The 12803-nt window shown below is 27.0% G+C and overlaps 1 protein-coding gene across 1 annotated transcript in view; it reads right to left on the bottom strand.

The window, feature by feature from the left end:
* The window catches only part of LOC111621017 (coiled-coil domain-containing protein 82-like), a 40901-nt gene extending 28513 nt beyond the window's left edge, over positions 1-12388 (bottom strand). The window contains exon 1 of the mRNA XM_023363056.1: positions 11930-12388. Within this exon, the coding sequence (XP_023218824.1) occupies positions 11930-12350 (421 nt within the window). The 5' untranslated portion in view covers positions 12351-12388. The remainder of the gene's footprint in view (positions 1-11929) is intronic.
* Between the last annotated feature and the right edge of the window lie 415 nt (positions 12389-12803).

Here is a 12803-nt window from a genome sequence, read left to right as displayed (position 1 = left end):
CACATTAGGACCTTGCAGGCTGTAGGTTGCTCATGACTAGTTTATATCATAAACATTTTTCACAGCTCATATAACAGACAGACAGTAAAAATAAATTAAAGTTATAAGAATAAAAACATCATAAACTATAAAATAATTAATTATTTGAGTTTTAAAAACAAACTTTAAATTTATTTTTAACATATGATAATTTTGAAATTAAATTTTCAAGGAGGAGAAAATGCACATTTTTAATAGAAAATAGACAAAAATAATATAATTTACAATTATTTTACATAGCAATTGCATTGATTTGAAAGAAGAAAAGTTCACTTATTGAGATAAAAACCAGCAATTTCAGTTGTATGAGTAAGTTCATGCTGCTGCCAAACAATGAGATCTTTGATGAAAGGTCCCACTAAACTTACTCATACATTGCTTGAGATTTTTAACTAATTTTCTTGAAAACATTTGAAAAAGCACAATTTTATCCTTTGCTCAATAAAGGTTCATCCACACAGACAGTATTATTGAAATCCCCAGAGACCACATTGTAACCTTCCCCTGTAAGCTTAGTTCAGATAACAAAAATAAAAGCAGAATGTAAAATTATTTATTTTTGCATAGAAAATTTAATTCCCACTGCTGTTTCATAAGACAGGAACAGCAATATATACAATAATATGGGAAAAGCAGCAAATATTGTTAAAACAAGATTATAGAGATACCAGCAAACTGATTTTTATGCTTACTTTGTCTATTCTATTTATTTAGTGAAAAGAAAATTTCAAAATTAATTATAATCACTAAGAATAGAATTAAAAAGTATATTCTTCATAGCTGCCATGTTTAAACCCCTCTCTCTTCAGAAATCATCATTCTGATTAGTGGCAAATAACCTTTGCTGATGAAAAAGTACATGTTAATATGCAGTTGTGATGCACAGAACAGAAAAATTTGCCTTAAAGGACATCACTGATTATGCAGTATTTGTTCCTGTTCCTGCTTTTGCCAGCAATTCATTTTTTGTATGAACTAAGCTTAAGATTATTTTGTCTGATATTTATTATTTGATAAATAGAACAGAAATGAAACAACACATAAAAAACTCCTTTAACAACCGTGATTCATTATACTATAAAGCAGTGATTCTCAACCTTTTTTCGTCATGGCACACTTTTAATAATTTAAAAATTTGGCGGCATACACAGTTACTTCGGTAAGTACTACAGGACAACCAGTGACATCATAACAGTGATTTTTAAATGTAGTTAGTTATTTAGGTCACATTTTCTAAACGCCTTGGTAACTATTGGCAGTTACCGGTACAATTTCCAAAAGCGCTCTAGGAAGGTACAGCCGATTAAACTACTTGTCTGACGTCGCTTATGTATAGATATTCGCAGTGGCGGCACACTTAAAAAATCTCATATCACACTAAAGTGCTGCAGTACAGTGGTTGAGAATCACTGCTATAAAGACTTGATGGATTGTAACAATCAGATCATACAACAGAATACCAAAATTCTGTTTTATTCATCAAATTACTGGCTAGAAACATTATGAAAACATTTATCTTCTGTTGTCTTCTAACTCAAAAGTTCTTTAATATTTTAAATTATACATTTAAATGTTACTTTAATTAATATAAAATGAATTTTATACCCTATTCACAAATATTATAAAATCTTTCAGTAGGTTATTTATACTGAATATCTGTTGAGATAGATAGTGTTTCTTACTTACATTATAAAAAAAGACGACAAAATTTAATGTATATGATTAATGTATAACTGGATATTGATTAAGCCAGAAGACTAGATGACAAATAAATTTATACTATAATTTTTCAGGAAGTGGAAAATATAAAAATGAATAAGAATATAGATTAGGATAATGTACAAATAATAACAACATATCGACTTAGTCAAATTCCAAATCACAGTTCACAAATGTTTATAACATCAAATAAAACTTACATAAACTTACAATGTTCACAAGAGCTACAAATTACAATGTTTGAGATATTTAGAACATAGGTTTCACACACACAAAATATATTAGAGTCCAAGTAGTCAATTAATCCTTAACAGGTCCGTCGAAAAGACACCTTACGACACAATCCTTGAGTAGTAATTAGTTGTATACTCCCTCCGACATTTGTTGAAGAAAACAGATGAGACGAAAGCAACCTTGCTTCAACAAGTTCGTTTGACCAACTCCTGAGTTCCCTTAGCCGAACTTAACGTTCTTAACCTGAAGTTCCTACAGAACTCTATCGAAGTTCAACCTAGGTGAACTTAGGAGAACTTAACTTTCCCGCCTAAACTCAATCTTTTTATATGGATTGACAGTGCTACTGATTGACCAATCAGCATAGGTCTGCAGGTGGTCCGATGCTCAGCAGTCAATCAGCTATCCTGTTTTCAAAATTAACAGTCGTTTCTCGATATGAGTTCCTACAGCATCAACCATCACTCATTTGAAAAAGAAAAAAAGGCAGGAATCATACATCCAGAGAATTCTATCCCGACAGACTTCATAACAGTACATAGTATGCACATACAAACAGTGTTACTTAATCACTATTACAAACTTGGATAGTATATAGAGTGAACCAAGTACATCAATTTTTGTCCCGTGGACCTATGTCCAGAAATGAACCACTTTTGAGATAAAAATTGATGAATAACAATAAAAAGTCTGATGATATTTCATTGCTTTATTTAATTTCTTAATGATAGGTTGTTACCTGAACTGTCAGAAGATATTTTATGTGGAATATGTTAAAAAAGTGTAGTTCCAACATGATGATAACCAGTGCACTTCTCTCATGCTGTCTGAAACTATCCGAACAGAAAATGTAGAGAAAGACAGATTGGTAGAGGTAGACCTGTGGATTGTCCATCATAATTCTCTCAACTGTACTATATTTCTTCCTAAAGGCCATTTAAAGAGCTTAATGTACAAGACACTTGTGGAATTTGAGAAACATCTTACTGCACAACTTGTAACCACAGTACATTATACATTATCCAGGACATGTCTGAAATTTCTGGTAGAATGTTTTATATAAATATCCAATCTAGGTACTATCCCTGTAACAACATCAAAAGCTATCACTTTGAACAGTTCCTGTGACAACCTTCCATTAAGAAATTAAATAAAGTTATTAAATTTATGAAATAACAGCTTTTTATTATTTTTTACCAATCTTTATCTTGAAAATGGTTCACTTCTGGATATGGGTCAACAGCTCTGTATTCAGAAATGAACCATTGGAGGTTGAAGTACAAAAACTGATGTACTTCAACCTCCAAGCTTGTAATAGAAGAAATTAATATATATATTGCCTTTATACTTTTAATATCAAATATGAAAATATAATACTGTATCAATAAATTCCCAGATATTTGAAAAAAGTAAAGCACTACTTTTTATTAATTACATTACATAAAATTTAAGAAACATCAAGGAATTTTCATTAATTTTGGTTGAGATAATTAACAAAACATGAAATTGTTTTTGCAAATATATTATAATTATAAATTTGGGATATAACTGCATATTTATTTGCCATTTTCCATATTTAATGAAATAGATATCAATAGTTATAGAATATTTTGCTGATATGTTGTTTCTAAATGAATATATTAAACAACATAGAAATAAATGAAACATTAAAATATGATTTAACTGTATTAATCTTAAAACAATGTCCTCTATATTCTCTAAATTATTTTCAATCTTTTCAAATGCTAGAACTTTCTTTTTCACTAACAGACAGTCGAATGAATTAAAAATGACTCTTAATCAATCACAGAAAAAACCAGCTGTTTATGAATACACTACTTAACCTGATTGTTAGAAGTTTTATTTCACTAAAGCTCTAAAGATTTAGAAGGTACTGGAAGAAAAAAATTGGCCCGAAGTGGCACTCAAACCTACAATTTCCGCTTACCATGCAGGTTGCGTTGCCAGTAATGTTACAATACTTCTAAATTAATTATTAAAATATTAATTTAATTATAATTATTAAATTTAGCAAGAGATGATGCCTAATGCTTGCCTCTAGTGCAAAATTACTTAGTGTTTAATTAACAATAGTAGTAGTAATATAGCCCAACATGATTTGGCTTTAATATACAGTATAACTATATATTTGGACATTTATATCTGTTTTATTTTACTTAATATAACAGTCATTCGGCTTTAATTTAAATCTAAATTTTATTTTTTTTAACTTGTTCAAACTATCTAGAATTCATTGTAAGTCTCTTAAGCTATTTTAACAGTTGAAAAGTAAGAATAACAATCACGTCCATATTCCATATTTCAAATTCAATTCAATATAATTCAAATATATATATATTTGAATTATATTGAATTGTTTTATATATATATAAAACAGATATATATATATGTGAAGTGGATTATGTGTGTATATAAGTACAGTATATGCATACAGTCAACTTTAAAAAAAAAGTAACTAATATTAAATAATAATAACTATTAATATCTTCATTGTTGATTTATATCAGGAGTCACCAAACTTTTTTTACAGCAGGCCACATAACTGAGAGAATGATGAGCACGGGCCGCATAAACATTTTGTTCAATACAGTATACTGAATACACAAATAATAAAGACAACCAATATATTTATTTACTAATACACAAACACAATGGCTGCAGTAAGCTTATAATCACTTTTCTTAGAAACTTCATTGCAGGTACTTACACAAAAAGCATTCTGATATCCAAAGTGGCAAAAAGTTGCCAAATTTTTTATTTCGCCGATTTTCCTAAATATCAAATTACTGTCAGATGCAAAAACTAGATTGGACCAATTTTGGCATTTTGTACTTACACTTATTTTAATTTTTTCTACATAGTAAGTTTATCTACAATCTATGATATTTCCATGTAAACAATTATATTTTAGCTCATTTATGGCACGGTACAATAGCGGGCCAGATGAACTGACCTTGCGGGCCGTAGTTTGGTGACCCCTAATTTATATAATTACTTTGTCTTTAATTTAATTCTTGTAAATAAATATTAAATATAAACCATCAAAGTTTGTAGTGTATGAAAACAGATTATCATAATACAAAATTAATGGATGAAATATATTCTTTGAAGTATACAACAATAAAAAATAAACCTTCTTTCTTATAAACAAAGGATAAAATTTCCCCAAGTGATAATATAATCACACCAAGGATGCACACAAGCATCCTTGGCATATTGGGTGAGGCATTATAGGATGCTTCAAAGCATTTTAAGCACTGACCATGTTAAATATAATTTTATATCTTAATATAAAAATTTTAAAATATTTTTGGCTCCTTTTCTTGGAATATATTGGTCAAAGAAACAAAAACTATTAAAAAAAGAAGGAAATTCAATTTCATCGTATTTGAATTTAAAGTAACTTTTCTTTCCTGTTCTGAATGATCTTCCAGAATAATAAACTTACAGGATGTTTTATCGTTCAAGTTTCTCATCCTAATCATAATAAAATTATAATTTTTTAAAGATATTTTTTTAAAAAATTAAGTTTTTCTTTTCATTGTTATATATGTGTGAAAGAAACAAAACAACCGAGTGATTAATACATCACCATGAAATGTCAACAAATAGATATGTGGTTAAAAACGTCATAAAAGTATCCAGTTACACATTAAATCTTACATTTTAGCTGAGTTTTAACGTAGTTTATCTTTAGAAACATTGATATATATTAATTGATATATAATCTATAAATGATATCATCACAAGGCCAAGCTGCAATTTTTAATCATCTTTTCATTTTAAAAAAAATTATGTGACTTTCAGTCCAGACCATATGTTTGTATATAGTTAATTGGGGCTTCTGGCCCTTAAGCTTTCCATACTTGGTCTCGACTTTCATCTCTCTAACTCTTTTCTTGAGATTAATGAAGGATGAACAGACACACAGCAGTGGGAATGTATAGGTCTGCAATTTGAAAATTGCAGCCCAATAAAGCTAGACAAGCCTCACTGGCTGACTGACATGAAATTTTTGAGTAGAAGACAACCACTTATTAAAAAAAAAAGAAAAATGAAATAGTGAATTCAAAGCAAAACATTGAATACAATACAGAAAAATCTAATAACTTATCAAAATGTCAAATATTATAGACCCCATGAAACATTAACATTTAGCCGTTGTTGTCTTGTAGAGCATTACAGCTAATGGATGTTTAATTTAAGTGCCATCTGTCTATTTAAACTTTTTTTTTTTTATTTTCACTATATTATTTCAAATAATATTTTAATTATGTCTTATTGTTGATTATTCTTTATTAGACTTTAAAATATTATTTATAGTTATTTAATTAATGTATATATAATTAATGTACTCATAAAAATTTATTATAAATTACAACATAGATATGAGATTGGGGATTGAATGCCAAAGGAATGACTGTGAACATGTAGTGTATCATAAGAAAGTAGATTATAATGACTTGAATACGTTATACATTAATAAATACGCATTTAGAAATCAAATTACATTCTTCATACATTACTGAAATTTCCAACAGACACATTTTACAGACTAATGTGGCTTTTAAAATATCATCTAACAAAGTAAATACATGCCCTTTTACCACTTTCATTTGTTTGTTTATTTTAAATTAATGAAATCTATAAAAACATAAGTAATGAAAATGTTCATAAATTTGTTTTTAATTAATTTTCTTGCATTTTATATTGCTTTCTCTATCAGATAACAACATAAATCATTAATTAATGTATTTACTTCATTCTATCCTAGAAATTTTTGATGTATTATTTAAATATTTTTGAAATTTTTAATGTTTGAAGTTCAACTTAATCATTATAAGTAAAAACTAGGAATTAATTATACTAAATTTTTTATACAATTGTATATTTCATATATAATATGATCCAATTAGAAAACTACATGTATATTTAATTTGAGTATAGTTACACCATTAATATCTAGCAACTGCTAATCTAATATCTATTTTAATCCATACAAAATTAGATCACACTTAAGATTCTCATGATTGCCATGCTAGATCATTGATGACCACAGAAAATAATGTGTAAGATGTGTGTTTCTTTGGTATGAACTACTACAATAAATCTCTCATGAAAATTTTTTCATAAACTAGAAAATCAAACTGCTTAAATTTTTTCAGGAATAATATCGAGAATACTTAACAAGAAATAAATAAGGGTATCTTGTGCTTAATGTCACTGATCCATTCCTGAAAATTAGATGACTGCATGGAGATGCTAATCGGGAGTCTTCTTGCAGTATTTTAAATAAAAAAATTATATCATACTATATTATCAATCCAAACTCCAGACCAATTTCCTAAAATGTAACTAAAACATAAAGTACCTGTACATCAATAACAGTTTGTTATAAGATACATTGACATGATGCTATGAAGCCTCTTATAGTATTAGCAATATCCACAATACATATTCCATTTGTTGATACTTGATGCATTTTTCTTTAAGTATCTACTGTGCAACTGATTAAATGTTTAATGTTACCAAAATTATTGAATCATGTGTCTAAACAATCAAAGTTTTTCTAAATGACAAATAAATTGATAAATTTCTAATAATTATTCTCTCTAGAATAATTATTAGAAATTTATCAACTTTTCAGATGTAAATTCAAATAGGAGTGTCTAAAAATATCAATTAAATCATGGATTAAATGTATAAAAATGAATATGGCAAATAAAGATGAGGCATGCATATACAGTACATGTCTTTGGTTGTTTCAGGAAAATCACAAATAGCAAAATTAATATCTGTGGTGTACAAATAAATATTTCACATTTTCTAAAGACACTCTTGGTGACTTTAGCCAAAGGAACAACTGTTTGGTAAGTCCATAATTGCAAATTAAATTTGATAAATAACCAACCCGTTTTCAAAGTGACTTCAAACGTGGATTTTCTGCAGGTTATCTGCACAAAATTGTTATTTGTAAGTTAGAGAAAGCTTGGTTTGCATTATCAGATGACATAATTTAATATGTAATACGTATGAACAGAACACAATTACCTATATACAAATTAATAAATATCCTACTCAAAGTTAATCTTTTTCTAAATATTTTAAGCTATTAATTGTTTAATTTTAAAAAAAAATGAATATCTAACTATTAAAGTTTTAATAAGACAGCAGTTCTGCTTAATTAGAATCAGTTTCTGTTAATAAATTAAATTAGAACTATAGAAGTAGCTTAAAATTCCAGCAGTTTATTGTTAAATTCTACCTTACTTCTTCTTAGATTATAAGAAAAAAAATACATTTTGTTTTATTGAAATGCTTTATTTTTCAGGAAAGAACCAATATACTGGAATCTCTTGATTAACACAATTAATCCCTTCACGTTACCATGTATATGAAAATTGCATTAATCAAATAATATAATGAATGGTAAAAATTACAATTCATCCATGATAGATTTCTGTGTTAATAATTTGCTTTTATAGTACTGTATTCTGTTAGGAAAAAAAATCCAGCAACAGTTGGTAGTGCCATCTGTTATATTACAAAAACTTTTATATTTTAACTATTATAAAATGGCAAAAAGCTTAATTTTGAGAGTAGGGATGTGTTTTATAAAAAATTGTAAATGCAAATAACAAGTAAAATCTTCATCAAGTCTGATCATACTGGATATACACGACTCCCTTTATCTCCCCATCTTGATTTTTAATCATTAAGTTTTAATAGCATCAATCCCCCTAATAAACAAACCTTTTTTCAATCAGCTTCTTTATACTTATTCTAACTAAATCATATTTATTTCATTTCTTTAATTGTCATTACTCAAAATTTAAAACTTTGGGATGCATAAAGATTTTTAAAGTTAATTATGCTCATTATATGGCATGCAAACTCTAAAAGGTTCTCCATCCCTGTTTTAGGATGTAAAATATTTTGAGCTTTCAGATTTTTTTGGCAATATACTTGACATCCTCTTGTGAATGCACTATTTCATTTTTCTATAAGTAGTCTGCTTCTATTCAAAGATTTCATGTCACTGAATTTTTATCATACAGACAACTCTAAGATACTGATTTATATTTTAACGAATAAACAAATGTTATATAATCATATTTTTAGCAGAGTTAATTATTTTCAGTGAAATTAAACAGTTATTTAAGCAAATTTCTGTGAATTTAAAGATAATTCAAGATTTGTGTATTTGTTAAAATTTGTATTTTGTAGAAGTTGTTTAATCTCTTTTGTAAAAAGAATTAGAATTAGTTCTTCTATAAAATAATATGCTTAACTCAACTTGTGAATCATTACAATAAGCTTAAAATTGAGTTTTTTCATTATTTAAGTCTATTGATTAAAAAAACATTAATTAAAATGATGCAATTTTGATGCTTTACTTTACATAAAAGACAATTTCTGGGATCTTCCATTTCCATTGCCAGTTATGAAATTTATTACAATTAGTTCTCAATAAGGTGAACTATTTCTGGAAACATTTGCCATTTGCTATATATCTAATGTTAAAAACATTCAATAAGGTAAACTGTACTTGCAGGACAAATAGTATAATATAATTTTTTGATAGAGTAAATTTCTAAATTTAATGCTGCTAATTTTGAAAAATTTTCAAACTTTGATACTCATCAGACAATACTCTATTAATTAATGTTGCCAATTTACAGATCTACTGGGTATTACTGTTATCTAGACAGTATCTAATTGATAAAAACTTTCCTATCAGACAGCTCAAAAACTAGCATATTTTTTTCAGACATAAATTTACTTGAACAATCAGACAATATTCTAATACTGTAATTATAAGTTACTTTCAAATTTCACTTAGTTCTAATAAAATTTAAGTTGGCAACATTAATCTAAACATGCAATTCTCATTCATTAAATATTGTAAAATCATCTCAAAGAAGATATCATACTTACATGGTGAGAAAGCTGATAAAGATGTAGAAACTTATGAGAAATAACTACCTGATACCATCAAAAAGTAAAACAGTATTCTTTAAATAGTGTTTATAATTTTATTTAGCATAAGGGCTCTTGCAATTTTATGCAAAGTAAAACATTTATGGCCAAAAAGACAAGCCTGTAAATCTAAAAGAATTAAGCAACATATAACTAACTACGTATCAATGCTGATGATACAGATTATCAACAGCTGCTTGTGATTGGAAAGTCAGCCTATCCACAAGCATATAAAAGTGGTGAAAATCTCTTCCTGTAATTTACAAGCATAACAAATCTGCTTGGATTAGTTCATCAATTGCTGAAGAGTATATATATGATTTCAACAACCAAGTAAAAAACAAGAGCAGAGATTTTATTCGTAAGTAATTTAAAAGTGGTCACTCAGCAATACATTTATCTACACATTGAACAACATTGAACTCTTATTTTTACCAAAGAATACATCCTCAGGCCAACTGCTTGATTTGGGTATTATTCATAATTGAAAACATTACCACAGAAATATGTTATTAGAACCAAACATTAAACACATTGACAGTAATGGTAGTGGTGACTAAAGTAAATATTCTTCAAGTAATTGAACTGATTTGCAAAGCCCAAGAGAATAGATGTTTGAATCTATAGGCATCAACATTTTGTAGTTTGTTGTGTGTTCAAATCTGTTAAGTGTTTAATTTGACAATGAGACAAAAAGTGTTAAAAATCATTTAATTAGAAATAAAAGTTGACTCCTTTAATTATATAGTAATTTTCTGAATTAAGATTGATGAAGTCAATAATTCCCAAAATTTCGTTAAACATGAAACTACAGTTAATTATTTAAAAAAAAAAAGTCATAGCTCTAAAGAATTATCAACTGAAGACTTTGTTGATACAATATGGTAATTGATACAATTAATAATGATAATGAACTTATTAATGAATCACAACACATTCCACTAGTCACTTGCTCAATGTGTTACACATTGTTGTGTAACACATTGAGCAAGTGACTACATTGCTGTGTAACACACTTGCACAATAAAACTGATGTTCCCCAATACATTCTTGATAAATTGAATGAAACTGAGCTAAGAGTCAATAATTTAGAACTGGTTGGAAAGTATCAAACTGTAATTACTAATTACTTTATATAAATAAATAAAATTTCTGTTATTCCTCAATAAGGTGCTTTATTTTATAAGGTAAAGTTTTTGTTCAGAACAGCATTTACATTATTGACAACTGATTGTATATGTTAACAATTTATAGTCAGATTTTGTAAAATATACTAAATATATTAATGTTATTAAAATACTGTTCTTCTTAATTAATAATATGAAAATATTAAATGTTATAAAATTCTGAATATCATTAAAACCTTTCTTCTGATGTTAATTAAAAAATAATCAGATTCTTTCAGTTTCTCAAGTTTTGGTCTGACATCAGAAAACTTTCATTGTTTACTTATTTATTTTTTTGAGATATTAGTGTGTAAAATGTGTACACATATAAAAAAATTAATAATAAAAATATATAATTAAATTTTTCATTATAAATTTTGTATTAGTAATTTATTTTAATGTATTAAAACTTCATAATAAATTTTTAACCAAAAATACCAGACTTAGAAATTGTAAATTATAGAGAATTAGAGAGTAGAAACAAACAAGAAACAAAAATAAAAGCTGAAACGAATGCAAAGTTTGAAAGTTGTGATAGCCTTAATTATAACTATTGCAATTTGCACTATTTCTCTGATTTAATAAATACAAATTATTTAAAATTTTCAGCTGCTATAAAAGTAATTTTTATGTTATAGTTTTTAAACTATAAAAATCATGGCCTGTTATTGAAATATTTAAGTCTAAAAATATTTCAGAAATTGTTATTTCAAATAAACTGCTGAACCTATGCAAATCAACAGAATATTCTTTAAATAAATGCAACTTACTTTTTACAGGATTAATGTGATTCTTCTGAGTTAATTGTGTTTTACATTTTTTGCTTAATTTCTTAGATATAAAATGAATATTTGAATCATTTAACACTTCATTATCCTCCTTTTCTTCTTTTTCTGAGTCAGCTATATCATTATCTTTTTTAATATCATTACAGATTTGAGTCTCTTTTGATTTATTTGGTTTAACAACTTTATTTGACAACATTTTGTCATCTGTTTTTTCATTACTTTCCTCCAGTTCTGCTTCATTATCCTTCAACTGATTCTTGATAAATGAGCATTCACCAATAGATTTTTGATCTGTCTCATCTTTTCTGTCATCTTGATCATCATCTTTAGATTTTAAAGGCATTTCTTCACTATCGTTTGGTCCCAATGGTTCACAATCTTCACACAATCTTCGAATTGCCATTGCAACTGTGTCAGACAATCCTTGACAAGAATTATCCTCTTCATNTTGAAAATAGTTGCAATAAAATAATATACAAAAGCTTATCTGAATTGGTAGAAATTAATGAATAAATAAATGCCACTTAATATTAATTTACAAAAATATATATAAGTAAATATGTACATATATAAATACTTAATCAAAAAATATTTTCTGGCCTCTTGAAAATGTATCTTATGTATGTATTTGGATAAAGAGATTAGTAACAAAGATTTTACTTATCTATTTACTGTGTCTAATTATCGTAAAAAATTAATTAGCATTTATGCAGGAAAAATTAACTCAAAACTAGTTCTTTTATAGTTCTGAATTTTGGCATTACAAAAAATCTCAAGACACAAAGATTATTATTTCTGTTTAACATGCTTTGAATACGCAATATAGAAATATAAAGTAATGAAAGTGTAATATTCT

This window comes from Centruroides sculpturatus, unplaced genomic scaffold (assembly GCF_000671375.1).
Source record: "Centruroides sculpturatus isolate CEXI.00-Female unplaced genomic scaffold, Cexi_2.0 scaffold245, whole genome shotgun sequence".
Classification (NCBI taxonomy): domain Eukaryota; kingdom Metazoa; phylum Arthropoda; class Arachnida; order Scorpiones; family Buthidae; genus Centruroides; species Centruroides sculpturatus.
This window is presented reverse-complemented; position numbering and strand designations above follow the sequence as displayed.